Raw genomic sequence first — 27,608 nt, forward strand, 5'->3', positions numbered from 1 at the left:
ATTTGGAGGAGGTGGCTGTTTGGCGTTAGCCGATGACCCTATGGCGGGGAAGAGGGTGTCGAAGTGGAGTCAAACTGAGCAGGACTCCGGGTTCCCGCCAATTCTGGAGTACGAAAAAGCTAGGCGAAAACAAAGCACTGCAGGCCTGGCACGGGATCCAAGGCTAGCGGGGAAAGTAGCCATCAGGGCGCGCAGATGGAGCCACCCAGAGGTTCCCGAGTGAGGGCAGAGATCGCACCACGGGCGGGGCGGGGCGGGGCGGGAGCAGTAGGCTGCTGCGAGTGAAGCCGCAGGGATAGCACACAATGGGCCCGGGAGCGAGGCCAGGCGCGAGGCAAAGGCGCCGCCGCAACACGCGGGCTGCAGAGCACACCAAGCCAGAAGCCGCCCGTCCGCCCAGGCCGGGCGCGACGCGGCGTACGTGCGCGCGCGTGCGCGTGCGTGCATGCGATTTGCGATCAGGCGGCTCTGCGGACAGCCCCGACGGCGGGGCGGGGGGGAGTTATATTGCGGGGTCCTTCTTCGCTCACCCTGGTTCCTCTCGGAGCGGAGACGGCAAATGGCGGATTTCGATACCTACGACGATCGAGCCTACAGCAGCTTCGGCGGCGGCAGAGGGTGAGGGGACCGTGCTCAGACCCTGGCCGGGTGTGGGGGGCGGGCGGAGTCGGGGACTCCAGGGCGGCGGCCTTCCCGTGTTCACCCGGGGCGGTGAGAGGTAGGGTACGTGCTGGGCCGGTGAAGGCCTGGGAGAGGCGCCTAGAGGGTTGGGGCCTGGAAATGGCGCGCTCGGGGAGGGGGCGGTTAAGCTCCCGGGGTCTTGATCGCAGGGCGGGTCCCTAGCTCTGCCGACGACGACGTGTCGTCTTCCCCTTTCCTTGGCCGCAAGGCCACGCTGTAGCTGCACTGGGCACCCGGGAAGAGGGAGCACCGGCTTCCAACCCCATCCCCCAGTACGGCGGAGCCAGCATGGGGCTCTGCTGCAGCGCTGGGCCGGGACCGCAGCCTGCCCCGCTCAGGTCCCGGTCCCCTCCTCGGCCCTCGTGTTTGCCTTCGCTGCAGGCGTCCTGACCCCCTTCTTCAGGAGGCCAGCCGACTGGGTAAGGTTCGGAGGCCAAGAATGGGACGATCCCCTTCCCTTACGTGTGAGGCAGGGATTTGGCGACTGAAGCCCGGGAATGGTCTGATTCAAGTCGGGAAGGGGGAGACCAATCAAAACGAACACATCGGAGCATTTTTTATTCTTTCTCGGGCCAGAGTGCCTTATTGACAGGTGCTACGTGGTTGCCGGCAGAAAATACGACTTCTCCCTAGTTTTTCGTTTTGACCTAGAGAAGGATGAATCACATTGAGCCTTGTTCTGATTCTGAACATATACATACAGACTATACAATTGAGACGTCCTGTTTAAAAGAAAAATCCCTGACTAGTGAACAAAAAACTTATGGTGTTTAATTCCAGCAACCCACACTGAATTATTTTTTTTAAAACAAGTTACCCATACAGGATTTAGAAGGTAGACTATAAACATCTTGCTGTTTGTCAAGGACACACTTGGCCTTTGTGTGCTTTTACAGAAAGGATTCCTTTCCCAGGATAACACCACAATAGTACCTACTGAGGTGTCCAGTCTCCTGGGTTTCAATCCCAACAGTATCTTTGTTTGGTGAAGAATGATCTTTTAATGCCTTGGTTTGGGAATGGCTCAAACAGAGGTTTGTTTGGGTTTGGGAGTGTACCCAATATCATTCATTACACTATAACGTGGAAGTGGAGCCACCTGTTATTTCAAAGAACATTTTATTTGCTAATAAAAAAGAAATAGATGTTGGGTGACATGTGAAGTTGTTGCCTTCGGGGTAGGTTTTTAGACATCAGATTTGTACTTGAAATTTAATAACTAGGATTTTTTTTCTACTTTCATTTAAAAGTACCCAGGGAAACTACTCTTAAACAGAGTGGTTTGATATAAGGCAGATCCAAGGAGTTAGTTGGTTTGGCCCTGCAATAAGTCATATTTTACTGAGCCTGGGGATTTTTTTTTTTTTTTAATTCTTTCTGCCTGTTCACAAATGTGCCGACCCTTCTGGCTACTTGAGGTGTTCAAGTTAGACTTTTAGTGGATGTCTGTTTTGACAGTTGGAAGTGACTTGAATAATACAAAGTGATCAAAAGTAAAATGCTGTTAAGATATAATTTATATTATGTATCAAAAGACAGATGAAAATGTTAGCCATTTGCTCAGATGTACTCCAAAAACTGATGAGAGAGAACAGGAGCTAACATTTGTACCTCCCTGTGTTTCAACTGCCAGTCCACACAAAAGAGTTAACCCCCCTGATGTTATAGGTTATAGACCCAGTGATCTTAGTCGAAGTTGATTATGCTCAGGGTGATTTCTGCCTTAGCGATCCCCCAAATCATTCTCCTATTTTCATTGGTCTCCAAGTATAAAAAGGTTGAAAACCATTGCTCTGTACCACCTATGCTTCCTAATGAAAAGTCAGTGTACTGTTAAGTACCTTCTACGTTTTTCCTTGACGTCATATTCATGTAAAAGTACATAGGAAATATTGCTCAGATTCTTAAAAATCCGTTGGTGAATTTGTATATTCATTTAGATCGTGTCTTGAGTGGACCCAGAAACTTCAAAGACCGGACTTGTAATGTTGTGGTCTGTGCGGAAGCTTTCCTTTTCCCAGAGAGTCAGTGTTATTTTAATTTCATCAATGTTAATTAAGTCTTACCTGTTATTGGGATCTCTGAAATTTAGCAAGATGGTAGGATAGTTGACCAGATATTCTTTGATGGAAATTTCAGTTGTTCTTTGAAGTATGTTCACACCAACACATGTCTCTGTGCTGTTTGCCTATGTTCAGATAACAGTGCTTAAGCGTTAATAGAAGATTATATCACCTATTAAAAGCTAGTCATAGGCCCTGGCCAGTTCGCTCAGTGGTAGAGTGTCGGCCTGGTGTGCAGGAGTCCCCGGTTCAATTCCCAGCCAGGGCACACAGGAGACGCGCCCATCTGCTTCCCCACCCCTCCCCCTCTCCTTCCTCTCTGTCTCTCTCTTCCCCTCCCACAGCCAAGGCTCCATTGGAGCAAAGTTGGCCTGGGCGCTGAGGATGGCTCTGTGGCCTCTGCTTCAGGCGCTAGAACAGCTCTGGTTGCAACAGAGCGATGCCCCAGATGGGCAGAGCATCGCCCCCTGGTGGGCGTGTCAGGTGGATCCCGGTCGGGCGCATGCGGGAGTCTGTCTGACTGCCTCCCCGTTTCCAACTTCAGAAAAATGCAAAAAAAAAAAAAAAACTACTCATATATTGCTTTGTTACTTTTGTAAGGCACCTTCCCTTTAGTCTATAACACCTTGGCTAGATAAGATGCGCAATTCTAAACCAGTTGGGTCAAGGTGAGAATAATACAAGTTTGAAATGTATAGTTATATTCTAATAACTTAGTTTTTATAATTATACGTTCCCTGTAAGTTGATTTTATAGTCATAAGCAGTTTTCAGGAAGCAATATTGAACAACTGCTATGTTTTTCCCAGCCTATAGAAAGGCATGTCCCCAGCAGCCAAGGAGAGAACCAGAGGCTACCTTGTTGCTCAGAAAGCAAGTCAAAACAAAATTCCAAATTATCAAGAGTTCATTGTACCAGATCTTGAATGTATTTTGTTTTTGCAGTTTTCTGAACTATGGTTCTGAGGTTATAGTTTTTCATTTGTCATTGGGGAGTAATACCGATTTTACATTTCTGACTGCAGTAAAGCATTCTGAGTTTGTGTAACCTAAAACCATCCATCTTGAGAATTGGGATGAAACTTGGAGTTAGCAAGAATAGAGAGGTTGCTGAAGTAGTAATTGCTAAAAATTGATAAAACTACCAAACCTAAGTAATATTCTTTATCAGGTTTTAGTTAAGGAGGTTAGAATTTGAATCTTGTAGGTAAGCTTAGTATCTCTGTCTAAACTTCAGAGCATATTTAACTTAAAACTGGAAAGAAAGCAGTATATAAAAACAGTAGCTATTTCTACTGATAACAGAATCTATATAGGTATTGAAAAGCTTATTTTAAAATTCTGTTTACCAGCCTTGGCCCAGTAGCTCAATTGGTTAGAGCATCATCCCGACATGCCAAGGTTACAGATTCAATACTCAGGGCACCTAAAGAATCAACCCATAAATGCATAAATAAGTGGAACAATAAATTGATTTCTCCCTCCCTCCCCCTCTCTATTCTGCTCTCTAAAAAGTAATAATAAAACATTTTTAAAAATTTGTTTACCTATCAAATGGCAAGTTGTTTGGGTTTATTGACATCCTTCTCTCCATTTCGCAGTCTCCCAATGCCTGATTCCAAGTCATCCATCCCCTATGAAAAGTTTTACTACCACCACTCCCAAAAAGAGAAAAGTTTTACCTAAATACTTGGTTTTACCAAGAGGTCTCTAGGAGACACTTCAGGCAAAAGCGCTAGCTTCAGAATCATGCAGACCAGAGCATGAGTGTCAGCTCAACCAGGTATTAGCAGTGTGATCTAGAACAAGTCCTTTACTTCTCTGATCCTCATTTTCCCCACGTGTAAGATAAAAACTCCTCTACAGGGCTGTTGGGAGTACTAAATGAGATTTGTCTAAAGTGTGCGGCACAGTATCTAGTTCATAAAAAATGTTTAATAATTGGTAGTTCTTGCTTTATAATTTTTTAATTAAAGTATTTTCCTCTGCAATTAGTAAAGTTAGGGAAAGTTCTGTTAACTGGAGTGAGTTTTTTCTTAACTGGCTATATTTCTAAATCCAAGTAAAAAATCTGTTCATTTAGGGTACCATAAGTATTATAAATGAGTATTAAGTAATTCGTTATTGGTTACAGAATTTATGCTTGGAATGTTTAATATAAATGCCTCTGAGATTTCTAAAAACTTTCTTAGTATATTTTTTAATTTTATATTTTTTGCCATGACTAGATGACTTGGTTGGTTGGAGCATTGTCCTGATATGCAAAGATTGTAGGTTTGATACCTGGTCAGGGCACATACAAGAACGGGTCATTGTTTCTGTCTTTCTAAAAAAAATCAATAAATAAATTAACAAACAATTTTTTTTAATTGACCTTAGGATCCTGGGCAGACTTGACACGACATAATTCAAGTCTTCCCAGAAGCTTAGAACATCCAAAGCAGTATGTTTGAGGGGATGCGTCAGTCCATGATCAGGTTCCATCTTTCAGTGTCCAGCTTCTCCTAAGAAATGGAAGGGAGGAGAGCCTGCCCTGCCTCTTGGTCTTTTCATTCAAGTTGTCTTTTAAAATTGAATGTCCTAGGTTCTTGGAAGTTTTCCCATGTTTCTTCTTGATGTGGCTGGCCCTTTGGATGTACTCCAACATGTTGATATGCCAGTGAAAATATGGCGCCTCCAGTTAAGTGTTGTACTCCAGTAGAGGGTAGATGGAGGGAGACTCTGGTCTCCCTTGTTCTGCACATACTCTTCTGTAATTAATCAGTTGCATTTTTGGAGCTTTTTGAATATCTGGCTTAATAGAAGACAGTGGTTTCTCTTACCTGCTTCTGAGATAGGTTTTAGTTGACATAGGTATATGAACAAAGATATACTCTTCACCCATACACAGATAAGTAGTTGGAAAAGGGAGTATTTTAATACTCAGGTAATTGTGGATATTCTTATTTGGTACTGTACCAAAACTCAACAAGTGGTAGTTCCCACAGAAGTTAGTTGTGTGTATATAACCTGAAATTACTGCTCACAAAAATTAGGGGATATTTTATAGGTTCATATTCATTTTGAAATATCCCCTAATTTTTGTGAGCAGTATATATCTATAGATTTTTCATACTGTTACATTAAAAATCATTCAATCAGTCTTGTATGTTTTGAATGACATGATACAAAATGGTCCTTTGGGAAATAATAGTCGACTGAGTATGCAGATCTTCTCAAATGTTGATACATTCCATTATATAGTAATCATGTTTATTATTACTATCAATTTCATCTGAAAGAAATCCAAGTTTTTTGGGAATCTATCACACTTGTATTGATGAATACAAGTTTTCTAAAGTTTTGGTTTTTTGTTTTTGTTTTTTGCTTGAAAGCGTGCGTTTTACCATTGGCAACAGGTACCGTTATTTGTAGTTGTTTTCCTTGAAATGACAGGTTCACTTTATTTTCAAGAAAATGTCTGCCAAATACCTAAGTCTGAATAACCAGTTTGTCAATTTTTTAAAGTAAAAATGATGTTGCATACTTGATTGGTGGTGGCACAGTGGCTAGAGTGTCGACCTGGAACACCACCAAAGGCAAGGCTTGAGCCCCAGGGTGCCAGTTTTGTCCCCGCCAGAGCACGTGTGAGAAGCAATCAGTGCGCAACTGAGTAAAACGAGTTGATGCTTCTCATCTCTCTTCTCTTTCTCTCTCTTCCCCTCTTCCTCCTTCTCAAAAAAAAAGATGTTTCATGAAAAGAATAGCTAGTTCAGCTTGTAACTCACATCAGTGGTCCCTAGCCTTTTTTGGGCCACGGACTGGTTTAATGTCAGAAAATATTTTCACAGACCAGCCTTTAGGGTGGGACAGATAAATGTATCACGTGACCGAGACAAGGTCAAGAGTGAGTCTTAGACGGATGTAACAGAGGGAATCTGGTCATTTTTTAAAAATAAAACATCGTTCAGACTTAAATATAAATAAAACGGAAATAAGGTAAGTTATTTATTCTTTCTCTACGAACCAGTACCAAATTGGCCCACGGACTGGTACCGGTCCGTGGCCCAGGGGTGGGGACCACTGACTTACATGAATGTGTGCTTTTCCTGGAGATAACCATCATTCTGTAAACAACAGAGGTGCTTTGTCCCCATTTCGTAACATGAGATATTAAAAATGGGTCATAATTTAATAAAATTAATGTTTTACAGATTGTTTTATCAAGCACATTCTTTATTGAAGCTGGCTTTTCCCCCCTTTAATACTCAAGTGAAGCATGCGTAATCATTCAATTTGTTGCTCCCTTGATTTGTGCTAAGGCCAGTTGTAAGATCAGTGTAGGTCTCGGATAAAAAGGGAAGAGTTAACAAGGATTCAACAGCTAGTAAGCCTAAGGCACTATTAAATAGGAAGGTGTGGCTCTGGAGGACAGAGCTGGAACCAAAGGAAGTACATTTTCGTGCTTTGTAGAGATTGAGGATAATAAAGAATTGCAACCTGAGATAATCCGTTAATGGGAAAATCTCAGTGTGGTCTAGATTGGGTTGAAATTTACTAGTTGCTCATTTTACCTAACAGTTAAAATTAATCTGAACATTTTCAATCATAAACAGAAGTAAAGACTAATACATTGAACTTTCATGTAGCCCTTACCCAGTATGTGTGGTTTTATATACATACAAAGTAAAATTTACCATTTAAGTGTGTTCGTTGTCTCTAATGTTCACAGTGATTACAGTGGTGTGTAATGGTTACCACTCTATTTCTAGAATTTGTACATCATCCCAGACAGAAACTACCTGTTAAGCTAAGGTACTCTCCATTTTTCAGTCAGCTTAATAAACATTTTGGCTATTTCTATTTCATCTGTTTTCACTGTTGGGGGGAGAGGATAGAATATTTTAAAGCCAATCCCAGCCATCCTATTCTATCTTAAAATACTTGGGACATTTGACTATATGTATCTAATTGAGAAGAGTCTTTTTAACTACTAGTTTTTCTGTTATCCAGTTCGTGTTCGTTTTTTCCCCAATTTTATTTCAAAGATTACCTCATATAGCTACTTTGTTTGAATCTGCAAAATACAGTATATTTGATTATAGAGAACTTAAACAAAAGCAGTCTAATCTAAATGATCGACTTCATGTATCTATTACCCACTTTTTAAAAAATGACCATTCATTTTAGCTATGCCTCTTCTGGATTAAAGCAAACAGTGATATTTCATTTGGAAGTACTTCAGTATGAGTTTCAAAAGTAAAAACTTTTAAAAATAGGACTACTATATCAACACATCTGAAAACGTAATATAACAGTAAATATTAAGTTTTTAAAATATTAAGTATAATATATTAAAATATTTTCATATTAAATATTAAAAACTATAAATAGTAACCCAGTAAATATTGAGATTTCTCTGATTAGCTCATATATTTGATGTGCAGCTGATTTAGAGTCAGGACCATACAAGGTTTGTACATTGCTTTGGTCGGTCTGCCATTTAAATATCTTAATTAATAGGCTCCTCTCTTTTTCTTGACTATTGTTTATAAAGCGGGAGTGTGTATGGCTTTTATCTCAGGTACTTCTTATGCATTTAATTTTTCTAATTATGTGAGAAGTAGGCATAAGTTAAAATAAATTTGATAATTGTCATACAGAATTGTTACTATTAAGTATTCTTTTTAGTGAGTACATGTTTTAATACAGGTAACTCAGATTTTTGATATTTCAAATGTTGAATGAAGAATGGCTCTGACTGAATGCCTTTGAACTCTAGATTTTAAATGGTGGTCTTTCTATGACATTTTATAGTTATCTAATAGAAAAAATTTAAAAGTAAATTCTGTAGTTGTAAGGTAATTGGAGCTGGTTTGTAGAATGTCAAATCAAATAATAAGCATTTGAATTTAGGGAAAAAGAGCTCTTGGCCTGTGAAGTTGAGAACCAATCCACAGAAATAGTTTACACCATAGCTTGAAGACAAATGTTTTTGTTGCAGTATTCTCTGAGGACCAATAAATAGATACAAGATTTAAGACTTCATTTCCTCTGGAAAATCTGGGACTTTTGAATTGCGTAACCTTTTTCACTTATATGAAGTTACTAAATTAATAACCCTTTCTTGTTTTCATTAATGTGTGGGAATGCAAAGTGTCATTATATTATGATAAATGCCTTTATCCTAGTAAGAAAAATTCTCTAAAAGAATATGTAAACCATAAAAGTCCCTCGTGTGTTCACTGTTCATCTAAATCAGGCTTACAAACTGCCTATTGTGTGCTGCTAAATGATGAAATCAATTTAGTGGGTCCTGACAAGGATTTTAAAAGGTGAAACAGAATAGAGAATAGTGAATATTTTACTGATTTAATGCTATTGGGCAAGCTTTTATTTGTTAGTTAATGTGCAGGAACATATATATGTGTGCATATATTAAGTCATGTGTAAAATGTATTTCTAGGTGTTGGTCACAGCCAACAATATAAAATATATTTGGTATTGACACACATAATTGTTAATATTAAATATGTTTAATACGTACATGTTGTAATACAAGTAACTCAGATTTTGGAAAAACACTTAAGTACCTTATTGGGAATGTCATCTAAACACGTAGAACCCTCTGTGTATAAAAATTTTTTTCCAAATAAGAACACTCATATTGGTGAGAAGTTATTTGCCATGCTAAAGTAGTTGCTAGGCCTGTGACTTTATTGCTCCCCCCACCCCCACAAGTACCTGATAATATTATAGTTCTGAAGATAAAGCAGTGTACAAGACTGAGTTCCTGCCTTAGAACTACTTAGCATTTCCCAGCAGGCTTTTTCTTATCTTAGAGATGTGATTGAATTATTAAATCTCATTCACAGCAGAAAAGAGCTCCTTGAAATAGGGCACATTGAAGAATTCACCATAGACATTGCCCCACCTCCATTGTTTACCAGAAACTTACAGAGGCTTCCATTCACTTCCTGTTGCAAATGACAGTAATCAAGATGAAGGGATTTAATTTTGAATGCTGACTGAAGGCCTTGGAAAACACATATATGTACTTAGAGGGAGATCTCCTTAGAAATAAAGTGCCCTAATTCAGGTTACACTGGGCTAGTTTTTAAAAAACGCTACAACTAAAGTTAGTATGGCATCTTGGATGGGATTCTGGAACAGAAAAAAAGGACACTAGGTAAAAACTAAGGAAACCTGAATAAACTGAACTTTAGTTAATAATCTATCTTACTAAGATTTTATGTGGGATCTAACATCGTGCCACATGCCAAATGGTATGTACTAATAAGTGTTTCTGGAGGGCACTTGAAAGACCAGAGTTGTTAATTAGCCCTAATGAAACTGTCTCAGTTATCACTTAGAGATGATAGAAGGAGACCACCTAATACCAAACACCAAAGAGAGGTTAATTCTTCTTGGTATCTTGGCATTGGTGTTGAAGGGTTTTTTTGTTTTTGTTTGTTTGATTTTATATTTTCCTGAAGTGAGAAGCAGGGGTTAGGGGGGGCAGACAGACTCCTGCATGCATCTGACCGGTATCCACCCGTCATACCCACTAGGGGGCAGTGCTCTGCCCAACTGGGGTGTTGCTCCGGAGCCATTCTAGTGCCTGAGGCAGAAGCCATGGAGCCATCGTCAGTACCTGGGCCAACTTTGCTCCAATGGAGCCTTGGCTGCAGGAGGAGAAGAGAGATAGAAAGGAGAGGGGGAAGGGTGGAGAAGCAGATGGGCACTTCTCCTCTGTGCCCTGGCCGGGAATCGAACCCAGGACTTCCACACACCGGGCCAACACTCTCCCGCTGAGCCAACCGGCCAGAGCTGGTCTTGAAGTTTTAAGAGTGACAACAACAATGCTTAACTTGTGTACCGTTTCTAATGCACCTAGAAATCTTTGTAAAATTATTTTCCAGAAATAACTTAGCATGTGTCCATTTTTTTTTTTTTCATTAATTTTTATACTTTGGAAGTAAGTCTTGAATGCTTAATTTTCTCTTTCATCTACTTTCTGGATCTATTCCCAGTCAGCCTTAATAATTTCTAATCCTTATTTTTTTCCTATGGCCACTGTATAGTTTCCTTTCACTCCTACATATCTTTGCTTATTCACACATTATCATCTTATTAAGAGTTCTCTGCTATTCCTCTCTACTGTTTGGAAAGTAGAGTCCAAGTTTTTTTTTGTTTTTTTTTTTTTTTTACAGAGACAGAGTCAGAAAGAGGGATAGATATGGACAGACAGGAACGGAGAGAGATGAGAAACATCAATCATTAGTTTTTTTCGTTGCAGCACCTTTGTTGTTCGTTGATTTCTTTCTCATATGTGCCATGACCATGGGGCTACAGAAGACCTAGTAACCCCTTGCTCAAGCCAGCGACCTTGGGCTCAGGCTGGTGAGCCTTGCTTAAACCAGATGAGCCCGTGCTCAAGCTGGCAACCTCGGGGTCTTGAACTTGGGTCCTCCACATTTCAGTCCGACGCTCTATCCACTGTGCCACCGCCTGATCAGGAGTCCAAGTTCTTGTTGCTCCACGCTCCACTCTGCAGAGACTGCTCTTATTGCTGTCTCCTGCATTTTCTGCAGTCCTTCGCTTGGAATGGGATTTCTCTGTCCTAGATGCCTGGACCCACCCCCTCAGGTGAATTAGCTCCATGAAGGCAGAAACTTGAGAATTAGGTTTGTGCCCTCTGTACTGTACTCGGTACTTCATAGACATGCAAATATTTAGTTGATCTTAGTAAAGAAAAGTGATTTGTCTGTAAAGGATTTTGGTTATACTTGGAGTTGAAAGTTTGATTTCCAAATTCTGAAGATGTAACTTATTACCTTAAAAACTATCATGTATTTTTAAAATCAGTAGACTGTTCCTAAGGGACAGTAAGGAACAATAATGAGTAGGGAAAACATTGCTCAGTGGCAGGATGGTATGGTCTGAGAGTTTGCAGCACAGACCAGACCTTCAGGTGTCTCTTCTGAGTGGGGAGAGGGGCCAGCACTTATTACATCATCTGTTTCCTGTCTTATAACCACTGCTGCTAGTCCACCTGCTTCTGGGTGAACAGTGTAGCCTCGAGCGGGTTTAGTCTTCCTATAACACTTTAGCATTGTTATTAAACTTTTATAAAGCAATTAGTATTTATGAAGTGTTTTTATGGTCAATTTTTAACTTCTCTATAAAATAAAGATTTGAAATGTAACAGGCAAGGAAACTTGAGGTACAGAGGTGATTTGGAGGAGCTCCTACACTAAGCTAACGTCTCAAGTGAGTCTTCCCTGTGTTGTTTTTAATGTTTTAAAAAATGCTTTCATCTAACATAACTTACTTTTAGGTAATAGTCCCCTCTAAACTTAAATTAGTGTCAAAAGTATCTTAGAAATTTTAGCTCAAAGAATTTTTTGACATTTGAAACTTTTTATTTGATAACAGAATGTGTATTATATTACATACATATGCACTCTCTGGGATTTGTCTCAAGTTAATAGCACACTGTAAATGCTTCATAAATGTTAGAGTGGATAAGTTGAAATCTACCTAGATGGCCCCAATCCCACCATCCTGTAGTATCTTCAGTGAACTGCCCAATGAACAGCTGAAAATTTCTTAAGTCCTGTAGAACTGACTACATCAGAAAGGGTAGTATTTAGGACAGCTTCAGTAATTCTTGAAAGTGTCTAGAGTATTAAGCCACTGATGGTTTTGTGAGGCTAGGATGAAATGAGTTGTTGGATTTGGGTTAGTTTAGCTATTTCCATCTATGTAGCTCTTAAAATATCGCTTCCCTGAAATTCTATCTTCCCAGAACTACATTTTTTAATTCATTAATTTTAGAGAGAGATAAAAGGAAGGGGGAGAGAGACGTACCAATTTGTTGTTCCACTTATTGATGAATTTATTGGTTGATCCCCCCCAGCAAGAAAAGGGGGCCTTGGAGAAAAGGTAAAAGGGATAGCCCGGGGCAAGCTGTCACTGCCCACTCTTCCCCTGGTTGCAAGTCTCCTGGGGTCCCTTAGAGCAGTGGTCCCCAACCTTTTTTGGGCCACAGACCGGTTTAATGTCAGAAAATATTTTCACAAACCAGCCTTTAGGGTAGGACGAATAAATGTATCACGTTACCAAGACAAGCGTCAAGAGTGAGTCTTAGATGGATGTAACAGAGGGAATCTGGTCATTTTTTTAAAATAAAACATAGTTCAGACTTAAATATAAATAAAATGGAAATAAGGTAAGTTATTTATCTTTCTCTGTGGACCGGTACCAAATGGCCCACAGACCAGTACCGGTCTGTGGCCTGGGTTTGGGGATCACTGCTTTACAGTTTAGGAGAAAGAAAGGCAAGAGAAAAGCAGGAGGAAAAAAAGGAGGAGGAGGAGAGAAAGATGCAGGTGTGCTCCCATGAGGGAACCTGCGCATTGCTTGATCTTGTTTGTGCCCTGTCTGGGGATCAAATCCTCAAGCTTGTGCCTGACCAGGTGGTGGCGCAGTGGATAGAGCGTCGGACTGGGATGCGGAAGGACCCAGATTCAAGACCCCGAGGTCGCCAGCTTGAGCGCGGGCTCATCTGGCTTCAGCAAAGAGCTCACCAGCTTAGACCCAAGGTCGCTGGCTCCAGCAGGGGGTTACTTGGTCTGCTGAAGGCCCGCGGTCAAGGCATATGTGAGAAAGCAATCAATGAACAACTAAGTCGCCGCAACGAGAAACTGATGATTGATGCTTCTCATCTCTCTCCATTCCTGTTTGTCTGTCCCTGTCTATCTCTGCCTCTGTAAAAAAAAAAAAAAAAATCCTCAACCTTGTAAAATCTGGATGATTCCCAACCAACTGATCTACCCGACCAGGGCTCCTACTACATTCTTACTAGTGCCTCCATCGCCTAATATTACCATTCACCAAGGCGGCGGCGGCCCTTATTGAAGCTCTCCTAGATCTCTGTACTCAAGCAGAGCTCATTTGACCCTGTCTACAGTTCTACATGAGAACCCTCCATAAGTTCTCATGTAAACATTTAACGTGCCTTTTTGGCAGGCCTTCCTACCTCCACTTTCCTGATTCATCAGACAGACATGGTAGAATTTATAATGTTGATGTGATGCTGTAGTAACTTAACTCTTGGTTTATATTAGTTAGCCTATGATAAAATTGGTTTTGTTGTAAGTTGCTTTGCTTAAAGTTGCAGAATCAATCAACGGTGAGTGAGAATTTACTATAGATGGACCTATATACACAAACACATGCGTGTATGCATATAATTATTTGTGTTTTATATGTGCTCTACTCAGTTGTGAGCTGCTTGAAGGCCAGGGATTGTTTTCCGTCAGATATTTAATAAATGTTACATACATGAATTTAAAATGTTTTTTAATCATCCTCTATTTTGACATTTTCCCATATGTTTATACTATATCTTATTTCAGTATCCAGTTCCAAAGAGTATCTTATTGAAAATACCTTAGATTTTATGGTCATTGAAATAATAGCAGTCGTGTCTTGTGCTGCTATCAGTAATGTTAAAAATGCAAAATAAGTCACATTTGCATAGCTTTGGGAAAGGGAAAAGTGGGATAAACCTATTTTTCTGGTTTTCTTAGAAAAGAATGCAGAACAATACCTAATACTTCCTATTGGGAAGTAGCAGAGTTCTGAGTTATTAAAATTAATATTTTTAGCCATCTAAGAATGATATGATGGCTTGGTTCTTATGCCTCTGAAAAAGGTTTTCTTGAATGATATTTATTACCAAGTATTTACCTGGAATTTATCTCAAGGAAGAGATGGAATTTCTTTTGTGATATTTCTAGCAATATGTATATGGAAGTCAAGTTGCTTTCCAAGACTAACATATTTCCTCTACAGAAAGGATGACTTTGAGGAGAACTTTGTGAGATTGATTTGTTTTATTTTTTTATTTTTTTTATTTTTATTTTTTTTTTTACAGAGACAGTCAGAGTAAGGGATAGACAGGGACAGACAGACAGGAACGAAGAGATAAGCATCAATCATTAGTTGTTTGTTGTGCATTGCGACATCTTAGTGGTTCACTGATTGCTTTCTCATTTGTGCCTTGACCACGGGCCTTCAGCAGACCGAGTAACCCCTTGCTTGAGCCAGCGACCTTGAGTCCAAGCTGGTGAGCTTTTTTTTTTTTTTTTTTTTTTTGCTCAAACCAGATGAGCCCATGCTCAAGCTGGCGACCTCGGGGTCTCGAACCTGGGTCCTCAGCATCCCAGTCCAACTCTATCCACTGTGCCACCACCTACCTGGTCAGGCTTAAATATTTCTTTTAAAAGAAACAATGCCTCCCCCCTTTAATTTTTTCCTTCTATGTTCTGCAAACATTTTATTTTGAAAAATTTTCAAATCTACAGTAAAGTTGAAGAAATAACAACAGTGGACTCTGATATATTATTAAGTCTTACATTTGCTTTATATACATATATGTACAAGCTCACATATCCTTTATGCTTGAACCCTTTGAAAGTAACTGTTGGTTGTCTCAACACTTCATCCCTGAATACTTTAAGTCTCTCGAAAACGGGGGCATTCTACTGACTGCAACACCAATTGTCACTCATAAGAAATTTAACATTGATAAAATAATATCTATATACATGCCATATTCAGATTTCTACATCTGCCTTTTTTTAATAGCTGTTCATTTCAGGATCCAAAGATCACACTTAGCATTGGTTGTCATATTTCATTAGTCCCCTTGCCTTTTTTGTCTTTTCTGACTGACATATTTGAAGAATTCATGCCATTATGGAAGGCATATAATGTGGGCTTGTCCATTATTAGCAGAACACTGCCTGATTAAGGTGTTGACTGCCAGATTTTCCCATTTGAAAAGGAAGTTTTTCCCCCTTTGAGATTAGTAATTTACACAGGGTGATCATTTGAGATCATGTGAATATCTTGTTCCCCAAAACCCAGTTTTTCAATGGTTTTAGCATCCATTGATAACCCTGGCCTGAATCAGTTATTACAATTATGTTGCAGAGTAGTGATTTTCTAATAATATCACTCCTACATTTATTATATACATTCTTATTGATTTAAAGAGTAGTTCCCTTCCCTTCCATTAATTTGTTTTAATAGACTACTTTTTAGACAGTTTTGGGTTCATGTTCATGGCAAATTGAACAGAAATTATAGGGTTCTTATATGCCACCTGCCCTTGTACATGCACAGCATCCCCTGCTTGCAGAGTAGTAGTACATTTGTTACAGTCAGTGAACCTCTACGTTGATAATGTCGTTATCATCCAAAGTCCAGTTATATTAGGGTTCATTCTTGGTGTAGTACGTTCTATGGGTTTGGACAAATGGCCCCACTCATTTTTTAATTATGTTAAACATTTTTAACCTCAAGTTGTAGGTGGTGGTGGCAATGGTACTTGTTATTCTATAGATACATACCGTGTATTAGTGTTTTAAGTGCCTTGTATTTGTTATTTCTCAATAGCTCGAGGTCTTTATTAGTATTAACCCAATTTCACAAATAAATAAAGCTTAGAGAAGTTGAGCTTAAATCATATGGCTAGTAAGTGGCAGAGCTGGGGTTTAAATTATCTCTGCAAATTAGCAGTGATGAGGCACAATCAAGCCCTGCCTTTGCCACTTTTTAGCTTTGTAACTAAACCACTTGTTACATCTAAAGAAACGGCAGTAAGATTCAAATGGACGAGTGATGACGCACAATAGATTTGATGGCCTACTGCAGTAAGAAATACCTGGAAAGTGGAGAGTAGTATGTACACAGTACTTGCACAAAGTCTCAAGTTTTTGTTAGAGTAGTAGTACCCAGAACCAGACAGTAGCAAGAAGAAATTGTATCTGAATGCATTCAACTTCAGTTTTAGTAATCCCTCCTAGTGCAACACAGTGACTCTGGAGAGTCCATTTCTGTATGTACTGTATTAGTATTACTGGGTTTGAGGAAGGGCATTTGCTTAGGTTTGAGGAGATAAACACTTGGTAGATGCTAATTCTAAGTGAATATAAGAAAGCCATAGGAGCATATGTTATATTTGGATTTGATTTTTCAGAGCAATGCATGCTTACATAGATTCTGTGGATATTTCTAGCCATCTGACCTGTGGTGCCGCTGTAGATTAAAGTCTTGACCTGGAATGCTGAGGTTGCCAGTTCAAAACAGCAGACTGCTTGCCCGGTCAAGGCACATATGAGAAGCAACTACTATGAGTTGATGATTTCCCCCTTTCTCTCTCTCTGTCTCCTTTCTCTAAAATCAATAAATAAAATCTAAAAAACAAAACAAAAATAGGCACCTTTTTCATAAATAATATTTGGAAAACTCTTATAATTCCCAGGCGATGTTATTGTACGTTAGAGTGAAGTGTTTCACCAGGGTAGTGTAGCTGGCTGGATGGCATTTTTATTGTTCTGATCTGGGACAGGAACACATGGCCGACTTGAATCCTGTCTATTTCCCCACCTAGGTCCCGCGGCAGTGCTGGTGGCCATGGTTCCCGTAGCCAGAAGGAGCTGCCCACAGAGCCCCCCTACACAGCATACGTAGGAAATCTACCTTTTAATACGGTTCAGGGCGACATAGATGCTATCTTTAAAGATCTCAGCATAAGGAGTGTACGGCTAGTCAGAGACAAAGACACAGACAAATTCAAAGGTGAGTTTGGGGGACATTCTGGTACATGATTGTAAGGGGGGAGGGGCTAAGCCAAAATGTGTTAGTGAACCAGAGAGCTCTAATAATGAAAGTGTTTTAAATGTTTGCCTTATCGAGGTAGCTAAAGTAAACACGGCACTTTAACTCAGAGGCCTCTAGTTCTACTTGGAGGAAAATGTTTCACACATCATCTAGTTTGTAAAAATATGTGGCATATACTCTGGCAAACCACTCTAGCAGTCCTGTTTGACAGTAAAGGAGTTAACCTGGGAGAGAAAAGAACAGGTAAATCTGAGGATTTTTTAGGTTTATTTCACCTTAGCCAACTTGTGAGTTTTTCTTGTTAGTTTTCCTATAGTTCAGTTATTTATTATAAAATCCAAAAGAGAACCTAGTGTTATCACTATACATTTGTAACTTTACATATGTGTTTGGGAGAGGGTTGGCCCAAATTTTAGATAAAGCTAGTGTCTATGGATTAGTATCTTTTTTATTTGTTTGTTTGTTTGTTTTTGTATTTTTTCTGAAGTTGGAAGTGGGGAGGCAAAGAGACAGACTCCCTCATGTGCCTGACTGCAATCCAACCGGCATGCCCACCAGGGGCCAATGCTTTGCCCATCTGGGGTGTTGCTCCTTTGCAACCGGAGCCATTCTAGCACCTGAGGCAGAGGCCATGGAGCCATCCTCAGCTCCCAGGCCAACTTGCTTCAGTGGAGCCTTGACTGCGGGAGGGGAAGAGAGAGACAGAGAGGAAGGAGAGGGGGAGGGGTGGAGAAGCAGATGGGTACTTCTCCTGTGTGCCCTGGCCAAGAATTGAACCCGAGACTTCCACACACTGGGCTGATGCTCTACTGTTGAGCCAACCAGCCAGGGCAGATTAGTATCTTAAGGGCACTTGAACAGAGAAAAGGAGTAAGAGTGAAGAATCAAATGACATCATCATCTAGCTTTCAAGGTTGCTTGAAAAGGGCAATGTGCCTTGTAGTTAAGTGCATGATGCAAGGTACCAGGGCACTTGGTTTGCACTATTTATCAATAAGTATATCCACGAAAAGTAGAGAGTGACTAAGGTGACTTATAGTGGGGAGCTGCACAAGAAGCAGAGGTGTTGCCCATCTGGGTGGTTCTGTTTATAGTGGTATTTTAACTTTTTGAAGGTTTTTTTACTTTAGTACCTGAAGTTTTGTTATCAGGTAATCAAACAATGAAAACAAATATCAGTTAAACTTGTATAAGTTAGTCTTACCCAATTTTCTTGCTAACAAGCATTATGAATTCAAACTTACGGTAAAAATGTGTAGGTGCAGGCCAACCATTGGGCTAAGTCAGTAGCAGCAGTAGGTTTTAGACTTTGTCTCACAGAAGGTCACCCTCAGTTTCAGCAGCTGTGAGATGTGTGACTGGGCTGTTGTTGCCTCTTTGAACTTCAGAGTGGTTTTCTCAATTTCTCTAAACATTGATCATTTAGGGAAGAAGTCAGGGGACTGGGGACACTCTCCAACCAAGTAGTACATTTTCTTGTGTAAGTACTTACTGAACTGAGCACATGGTGAACAGGAAAGGTTTGGACGCAGGCCTTCAAAGTACTTGCAGTCTAGTGGGCTTTGAAGGTGAAGTGTGGTCATTGCCTAGGCCTAGGATACGGATCCTGTGGCGGGTGGGGTTGTGCACGGTGCAGTGTGAGGGTATTAGGGCCGGGAGAATACTTCCGCCAGATGTGGACTCCAGGTGGCAAGGAGAGGAAATGGACAAGAGTGCTGCGCATAAAGGGAAAACTTACTCAGAGGCTTTATATCGACTACCTAAGAAGTAATAGTCTTCACCCTCTCCTTCAGGGCATAGTAGTATCGACCTTGAAATCTGTCTTAAAACCCCAGTGTTAGGTTATATTGAAGTCATTCAGAAGTCAGAACCAACAACTCTGCAGTGAGTGATTCAAGAAAGGCTTTAATATTATGAGTAATACATATGAGAAGAAAGCTTTATAAAAACACAGCTGCTATTTTAGTGCCTTTTTGGTTAGTATTTTCTGATAAAATATAACAGAAGGAGGAGTACCAATCAAGTTCTATTTATTGAAAAGTAAAATATGTTCTTTCAGGCTCTACTAGTCTGCATTCATCTAGATGCAGCCAAACTGGTAGTTCTGATGTGGGCAAGTTGTACAAATAGGGATCCCACCTTAATTTTAACCCATAATTTCTTGAGGAAATGGAGTTTGTTTGTTTGTTTGTTTTTTACAGGATTCTGCTATGTAGAATTTGACGAGGTGGATTCCCTTAAGGAAGCCTTGACATACGATGGTGCAGTAAGTATGTTCATGTTTTCTTTGTCATGTTAGTAGTTGAGTGTTTTCTTGCTAATACTTACACTGTTTTCCCCTTATCATTAGCTGTTGGGTGATCGGTCACTTCGTGTGGACATTGCAGAAGGCAGAAAACAAGATAAAGGTGGATTTGGATTCAGGAAAGGTGGACCAGATGACAGAGGTGATTGGTTCTTCTAAAACTGAACGTAAAACTTATAACTGGTTCCAGCTCTGGAAGGTTACTGGTGGAACTCTGCCTTGTAGGTCTGATAAGCTTTTGTGAGCTTTTAAAATCTTAGATGGATGATGCTTCTGCAAGCCTGGGGTTGTTTTTTTCTGTTGACAGCAAAAACTAATTTTATTGAACTTCCCATCACATGAATTGTACATCATCCCAGTGAGTTTTTCCATGTTTGTGCAGCAAGGTAATGATCCTACCTCAACTTTATCTTTTTTGTGTATCCTCAGGAATGGGTGGCTCTCGAGAATCTAGAGGTGGATGGGAGTCCCGGGATGACTTCAATTCCGGTATCAGTATTTAAAGTATCAATCACCCTTAACCTTTTTCAATGGCCTTGCTGCTGTTGTACATTTCTTGTGAGTAGCTGGCAGCTGGCCAGACTACTTCTCTAGTTCATTCTACAAATGAAACTTTCCCCAAAAGGTACCCAGGCATGCAATAAGCCTCTATTAAAATCTAAATATTGGGTAGGGCCTGAAAGGTTCTACGCAGTGGGCGAGTGAGACGGATTCACCTTGTTTTGTTACCTTTCCTTAGCCTTCTATTCATTGTCATGTGCCTTTGTCGTGTGCTGTAGTCTTTCTTAGGTTCTAGCCCAAGGAAACTCCGTGGTGGCTGTTGTGTATATAGCACAAATAAAAATACTTCTAGAAATAGTACGGTGATTCTAGAAACATACAGAAAGCCTTATAACTGTTGTTCCTGGTGGCTCCCTCAGAGAGGGTAAAAGAGTCCTAGTGACCTATTTTTTTCCTGAAGAAAGCAGAGCTCATCCCTGAATGATGGGCACGATCCACTGTACCATTCCTTCCTTAACTTACCAAGAGCGGCCAGTTCGCATGCCAGGTCTGTGCTTTGAAAGAGCTCTTAAACATTTATCTCTTCACTTTTTTTTTTTTTTAATTTTAAAAGGAATTCATACGTGGAGTAAAAGTGTCCATTGTAGTAGAAAGGTAGAAAGTTAAAAATAAATATTTTCTTGTCTTTAAACTTGAGGTTATTTCTGTACTCCAATATATGAGAACAACACATCCACCCACCCTGTTACCTTCCCCCCATCAAAACAAAACTCAATATAAACTAATGGGTAAGTATCGGGAAACTGGTGCAAGGTGTCTTGTGAGTCTAAAAAGTTTTTAAATTTATTTCCAGTACTGCTTTAACTAAACAAATGACTGTTTATATCTTTTGAGTAATTTAATTTTTAAAAGTCCTAAAGGCAATCAGAAATGAGCTTATTCATAAAAGTACAGTATGATCCGGTAAACCTGTAATTTTATGTATAAGCTAGTCTCTGATTGAAACATGCAACAAATGTCTTCTCAGAGCCAATCCAGACGCAGCAGTTAGTGGCTCTGTGAGTGCTGGTCTCTGAACTGCTCCTGTGCATTTCCTGGTCCCGTGGAAATGGCACGGTGAGCTTTAGCTCTGGGTCTGTGAAAGTTAAGTAATTAATGCCTTTCTGCTACTGGCTTAGCTTGGGCTTTTACTCTGAAGCAGAACATGTAGTAAACAAAGCCAGAGAAACAACCTTGCCACCTACCAGTTTCAGTGTGAACTGCAGTGTTTTGGTAAAGTACCCACATGGTAGAGTAATGCCTATATACACTATGAATATAGACCTTTTTTACCCTTTAAAAGAATGATGTTATTTCTTACTGATATGTGCTCATACAAAAAAGAAAAAAAAAAACCATCAGGCATTACCAGAAAGCAAATAAAAATTTACACGTCCCAACTCCAGAAATAGCCAGTGTGTTAAACTAAACTTGGGAGAGAAGACTCAGAAGATTCTCGCAAACAGTGGCGTCCTAGAAATCTCATCAAATTGATGGAAAGATACTTGTTAATGTCAGCTTGCTTTTCTTTCATATCTTCCCACTGCTCATATTATAAGATATTTTGAAATGAAGCTGTCTCTGGTAGTGTATACTGGGTTTTTCTTCTATTATACTGTGTCTCATACACCTGGACAAAGTAGTAGTTGTGTTTATCTGCCTTCCTGATGTAGGCAGAGAGCTGATTTGATTTTTGCCTGAAAGTGACTTTGCTTCCATACTCATGGAAAGGACGCTTCACAGTTTAGGTTGGTTTGTGGAAAATGTTAGATTAAAAGACTGAAGAATCTTATACTTGATTATATGCATCCCAATGTGTTTTCTCTCAATGCTCCTATTTTGGTATAAATCTTTTGAAATTGTTTTTATTGCTTGTTTTGTTAAAGTTGGTATTGTTCAACTCAGTCTCTAACCTGGGTTTAAATAACTTGATCTATTTCCAAAATCCTTGCCACCCTTGAAGAGCAGGAAAAGTACCACCATGGCAGATAGGGTTGATTCTCCATATATGCAGTAGTTAGGTTCTATAGAATCACCAAGAAGACCGAATCAACAAATACTGATCCACTGCTCCCAGGGGAAATAACAAGGTCAGGATCCTTTGAGCATTTTGCCAACTGATCAACACATAAACTTCGTTGTATGTGTGTTTCTGTTTAAAGACACTTTATTTTGTATGTATTGTTGATTCATTAACATTGAACTCACAGCCAGTAGCACTGTAACTCTCCCTGAATGAAACTTATTAACATGTATTTTCTCCCTAACACATCACAGCCTTCTTATTTTAGAAACACTAGACAGCTCTTCAGCACTGTTGGGGGCCATTTAAAACAGAAATCACAGAAAACACAAGAGCAAAAAAACCCTGCACTAAGTAGGTTGTGAAAAGGATCTATTTACAGTATGCGCTGAAACAAGGCAAAGTATTGCACTGAGAACACGTTGCAAGTCAGGCGACTCGATCTTTCCTGAGTGTACATGTTTGAATGGCAGCAAAAGCACCACAAGTATTGATTTGGGGTTACAAGTAAGATTTTAGTAAGCAGATAAATTTGCAAATATGAAATCTGTGAATAATAGGAATAATAATTCTCTGTATAGAAGAACATGTGTTGCGCTCAGAATCCTTAAACCTACATTCCTATAAAACTTTGAGCCATGGCACCATCCTTAGAGTGAGTAAAAGTCACCATGGGAACTTAAAGAAGGCAAGTGCATTCATTTAATTACAGTCTTATTTCCTATATTTTTACTGGAAGTTAACGCTAATTTCAATAGGCTGTTAAAAAGTTAATGAGCTTAAACCCCTGTAACTGAAGGACTTTCACTTATATACAAAACTAAAGGGGTTTTTTTGTTTGTTTTGTTTTAATTGATTTTGATTTTGAGAGGAGAGACATCAACTCGTAGTTGTGGCACTTTACTTTTTCATTGATTGCTGCTTATATGTGCCTTGACTGAGGGGCTCAAGCCAAGCCTGTGACCTTTGGGCTCAATCCAGTGATCTTGGGATCATGTCAGTCCTGCACTCAAGCCAGCAATGTTGGTGTTTTGAACTTGGGATCTCAATGTTCCAGGTTGACAGTATCCACTGCAGCACCACAAGTCAGGCTTAAGGCCTAAACTTTTTAAAGTCCATTGAGAAAATACTCTTTCTTCTACATACTGATGAGAATTGTAACCTACTCTTAACATTTCTGAATGAGGTACATTTATTTTATTTCTGTTGGTAATTATAGCAGATATAGAAATGAAGGGGGAAACCTCTTTGCTAGCAGAGGAGGTGAGGTTGGGTGTGAGGTGCTCTGCTCTCTGGCATGTCTGCCTAGGGAGCGGGCATGTCCCCCTAGGGAGCGGCTGTACTCAGATCACTGCTTTGTTTACCACACAGGTGCTTTGCTTTTAGAGTGATCCACTGAAACGCAGCGGGAGCAGGATAATGGGGAGTGTCACCCAGAGGTGACTTCGTATTTTTACTTTGTCTTTGTCTCTAGTTTTTTCTTGTGGTTGTGCATTCTGAATTGTAACTTCTAAATTTCAGGTTTATCTTTTTTATAACTATAAATTTATATTAGAAAACAATGAAATATGTTTTGAGGATTTTCATATTGTTTTAAGCCATATTAGAATATAGCTTCATATAGTGTTCTCCACTTTTCCTGTAAGCTAAAATTTTAAACAATTTTTTTTCTCCTAAGATTCTTTTTTCTTTAAGAAGTCTGTTAGCATTGAAATTACCAAGCAGATTCGCATTTGGGCTCATTTTCAATGCAAGCACTGTATTTTGGAAAAACTTCAGATGCTGGACAACTAAAGAACTTGAAAGTCAGAGACAGTTTACTCAAGCTATGTGATCAACTTTGAGACTGTAGTTTAAAAAGTAATTGTCATCTTCCTTCTTCAGGCTTCAGGGACGACTTCTTAGGAGGCAGGGGAGGGAGTCGCCCAGGTGACCGGCGAACGGGCCCCCCAATGGGAAGTCGTTTCAGAGATGGCCCTCCGCTTCGAGGGTCCAATATGGATTTCAGAGAACCAACAGAAGGTATGGCGACAGCTTATAAATGGAAGGTACCTTTTCATGATGCACCATGTGGACATTTGCCACCTTAGGCCATGCATAGTTGTTAAGACCAAGTAACCTTAGTTTTTAAGTTTATCTTTAATAGTGTATCTAGGGAAGCCTGACCTGTGGTGGCGGCGCAGTAGATAAAGTGCCGACCTGGAAATGCTGAGGTCGCTGGTTCGAAACCCTGGGCTTGCCTGGTCAAGGCACATATGGGAGTTGATGCTTCCTGCTCCTCCCCCCTTCTCTCTCTCCGTCTCTCTCTCTCCTCTCTAAAATGAATAAAAATTTTTTTAAAAAATTTTTAAATAGTGTATCTAGGGAAAAACTAGTTTTTCAAAGCTGTTAATTTTTAGAAATTGGACTGGGCTGTAGAGATCATCAGTTTGGTCATTTTGTCCAGTGGGGAATGGGGTCCTTTTTAATTTTTTCATTCATTTGAGAGAGAAAGGGAGGGGGAGAGAGAGAGGCATCAACTCATTGTTTTCTTAGTCATTCCATTTACTTATTTATTTATTTATTTTTTGTATTTTTCTGAAGCTGGAAATGGGGAGAGACAGTCAGACAGACTCCCACATGCGCCCGACCAGGATCCACCCGGTATGCCCTCCGGGGCGTCGCTCTGCCGCGACCAGAGCCACTCTAATGCCTGGGGCAGAGGCCAAGGAGCCATCCCCAGCGCCCGGGCCATCTTTGCTCCAATGGAGCCTTGACTGCGGGAGGGGAAGAGAGAGACAGAGAGGAAGGGGGGGGGTGGAGAAGCAAATGGGCACTTCTCCTATGTGCCCTGGCCGGGAATCGAACCCGGGTCCCCCGCACACCAGGCTGACGCTCTACCGCTGAGCCAACCGGCCAGGGCCTTAGTCATTCCATTTAGTTGGGCGCTCGTTGGCTGCATCTCATTTGTGCCCTGCCTAGGGACCAAACCTGCAATCTCAGCATGCCAGGACAACGCTCTATCCACTGAGCACCCCAGCCAGGGTGGGTCCATTCTTAATAAACCTTGTTTTTCCCCCCCCAGAGGAAAGAGCACAGAGACCACGGCTCCAGCTTAAACCTCGAACAGTTGCAACACCCCTCAATCAAGTAGCCAATCCTAACTCTGCTATCTTCGGGGGAGCCCGGCCCAGAGAGGAAGTTGTTCAAAAGGAGCAAGAATGATCTTGCAGTTGGGAGGGAATGGGGTTTGGGGGGAGTTACGCGAGACCGCAGCCTGGCTAGCCCCCTGGACCGGCAGTCTTGCAGTTACCATTCCTGCGCCTGACCTTTGTCCTTTCTCACAAAGGAAACAGAGCTTGTGAGTGCATGTCAGCAGTTAACAAGTGGTTTTTAGTACATTCTTGGCTTTGCTGTATCTAGTGCCCGTTTCGTGCTTTTTTTTTTCCTGCCACACCTTCCCCCGTTTTCCTTCTGTCCCTTTCCTCCTTGCTCCTTGTTTCCTTCCAGCACAGGAGTTTGTCCGGAGGGACAAAGGCACCGTGTGGGAGCTCTTTGGATTGAGGTGCTGCTTCATTTTTCTCTGCTTTCTCTTTTTACTTGAAACACACTGGCCAGACTCAGTCACTTCCTTTGATTTTTTTCAGTGTTTTTCTTCTGACCTGCATGTTGAGTTCTGTATTTCTGTGGCTTTCACCAAAACACCCAAAGTCATGAATTGGATAGCATCTTGTTTTTATTCAGCTTTGATCAACATACAGATTTTTGAGGCACCTTGTTTTCAAAACAAGGATAAAATATCTATTGCTCCTTGAAAATTCCTTCCCATCCCTATTTATAGGTAGTCCTGTCTCTATTGCCCTCTCCCCAAATGGATTATTTGAGCAAAACAGGCTCAAGTTTCAAACAGTGAAACCTAAAGAGAAACGTGAAATGTTGGGATGGAGTTTACATGGACCATCAGCTGAGTGCACTGCTGGATTCACACGTTTATTACTGCTGTTTCAACACTGTGTCCAAACTGGTTCCCTCCTTTCACCGGCAGTATCAGGTCCCTCTTGTCTGCTGGGGGTGGTGCACTGCCTGCTGCTGGTGTCCTTTCCGCTGGGCATAGGTGCTTGGGGAACTGATGGCCAATGGGGGCTAGAGGGGTGCTGGGCTAACTGTGTAGTGTGGACACTGCTTTTTCCAGATCCCTGTTATCTGTGTATTCTGCATCCCTGCCTAACAAGGAGATACTGTGCTTCCCACCATCCCTTAATTTTATAATGAAAATGGGCCTGGAATCTGGCACTTTATTCTGTTTCACTTGATAAATTGAGAATTTTACTATGCAGAGCTATCAAGAACTTTAAAATAATTGGTTAGGTGGCTATAAATTACTAGGTCTCATCTTTGGGACAAAGTTTATTGTTCCCACATCGTGTTCAGCATTTACCCAGGGACGGGGCTAGGCAATGGCTTTTTGAGCTTGAACACCCGTGTGTGAACAAATTAAATTCTTTAGCACCTGAATCCCAGTCTTTCATTGGGAGCAATTCAGGGTCAGCCAGCAGCTAGAGCCCTACAGATAAGAGACCCTCGCCAGCATGCCTGGCCTCCGCAGAGCAGCGTGCTTAGAGAGTAGTCCATCACTAGCTGGCATCCTTGGCTTCTCTTTGTCTTTGTTACAAGGTCTCAGCAATTTACAGAACTCTCCTTTCTTTCCTTCTACCTGTCCTCTCTGCTTCTGAAATAAGAACCATTTGTGTAACACCAATACTTAACTTAAGAAAGACATGCATTATGTGGTTGTAACCAAACCTGATACTTTCAGATGACCTACTTATATCTTCAATGTGGAAAAGATTAAGAACAAAACAAATTCATCTAAACTTCTGGGCAATCCAGTTGACTTTTAAATGTAAGAATGAAATTCCAAACACTTAACACATTCAGCTATATGACAGAAAGTAAATCTATGGATATGGTATTTTGTGAATGATCTTTTAAATAAAAGAAAACCTTACATAATATTTAATGCTTGTCTTTATTTTGAGTTATCTTTAGCTGATCATGAAATTAGCCATTTTAAAATTGGGAAGCAGTATCCAAATTTGTAGAGTGCTCTGAGAAAAGCATCTTGATTTTGAAAGTTACAGGATTAGTGAAATTATCTTAAAAAGAGTTATGATTTAGGAATAGGTTACCAATTCTCCCCCCCACCACCACCACTACCATTTCTTTAAAATGTAACTTTCCTAACACATTCATGTGGTTTGATTGTATAGTCTTTGGTTAGGTAAAGAGACTTGTTTTTCCCCAATATGGAAGAAATCAAATATTTGCACAATGTGCACCTG

General features: G+C 40.5%; 1 protein-coding gene across 3 annotated transcripts; it reads left to right on the forward strand.

The window, feature by feature from the left end:
- The first annotated feature begins 290 nt into the window (after positions 1 to 290).
- Positions 291 to 27,281, forward strand: EIF4H (eukaryotic translation initiation factor 4H). Of its 3 annotated transcripts, XM_066382407.1 has the most exons (7): positions 463 to 618; positions 17,190 to 17,377; positions 19,621 to 19,685; positions 19,770 to 19,866; positions 20,154 to 20,213; positions 24,172 to 24,309; positions 25,352 to 27,281. In XM_066382407.1, the coding sequence occupies exons 1-7, from the start codon at positions 560 to 562 to the stop codon at positions 25,489 to 25,491; spliced, it is 747 nt and encodes a 248-aa protein (XP_066238504.1). In that variant the 5' UTR covers positions 463 to 559; the 3' UTR covers positions 25,492 to 27,281. The 3 variants fall into 3 exon arrangements, with proteins under 3 accessions (XP_066238505.1, XP_066238504.1, XP_066238506.1); XM_066382408.1 differs by lacking the exon at positions 17,190 to 17,377 and having other exon boundaries at positions 291 to 618; XM_066382409.1 differs by lacking the exon at positions 20,154 to 20,213.
- Positions 27,282 to 27,608: the final 327 nt, after the last annotated feature.

The sequence above is a fragment of the Saccopteryx leptura genome, chromosome 4 (genome assembly GCF_036850995.1).
Source record: "Saccopteryx leptura isolate mSacLep1 chromosome 4, mSacLep1_pri_phased_curated, whole genome shotgun sequence".
Taxonomy (NCBI): domain Eukaryota; kingdom Metazoa; phylum Chordata; class Mammalia; order Chiroptera; family Emballonuridae; genus Saccopteryx; species Saccopteryx leptura.

Excerpts from the sequence above, each read along its gene's own strand:
- EIF4H (XM_066382408.1), top strand. The coding sequence starts at position 306 with ATGGGCCCGGGAGCGAGGCCAGGCGCGAGGCAAAGGCGCCGCCGCAAC. Across the intron at positions 19,867-20,153 it reads AGGTGGACCAGATGACAGAG|GAATGGGTGGCTCTCGAGAA; the intron begins GTGATTGGTTCT and ends GTGTATCCTCAG. Across the intron at positions 20,214-24,171 it reads CCGGGATGACTTCAATTCCG|GCTTCAGGGACGACTTCTTA; the intron begins GTATCAGTATTT and ends TTCCTTCTTCAG.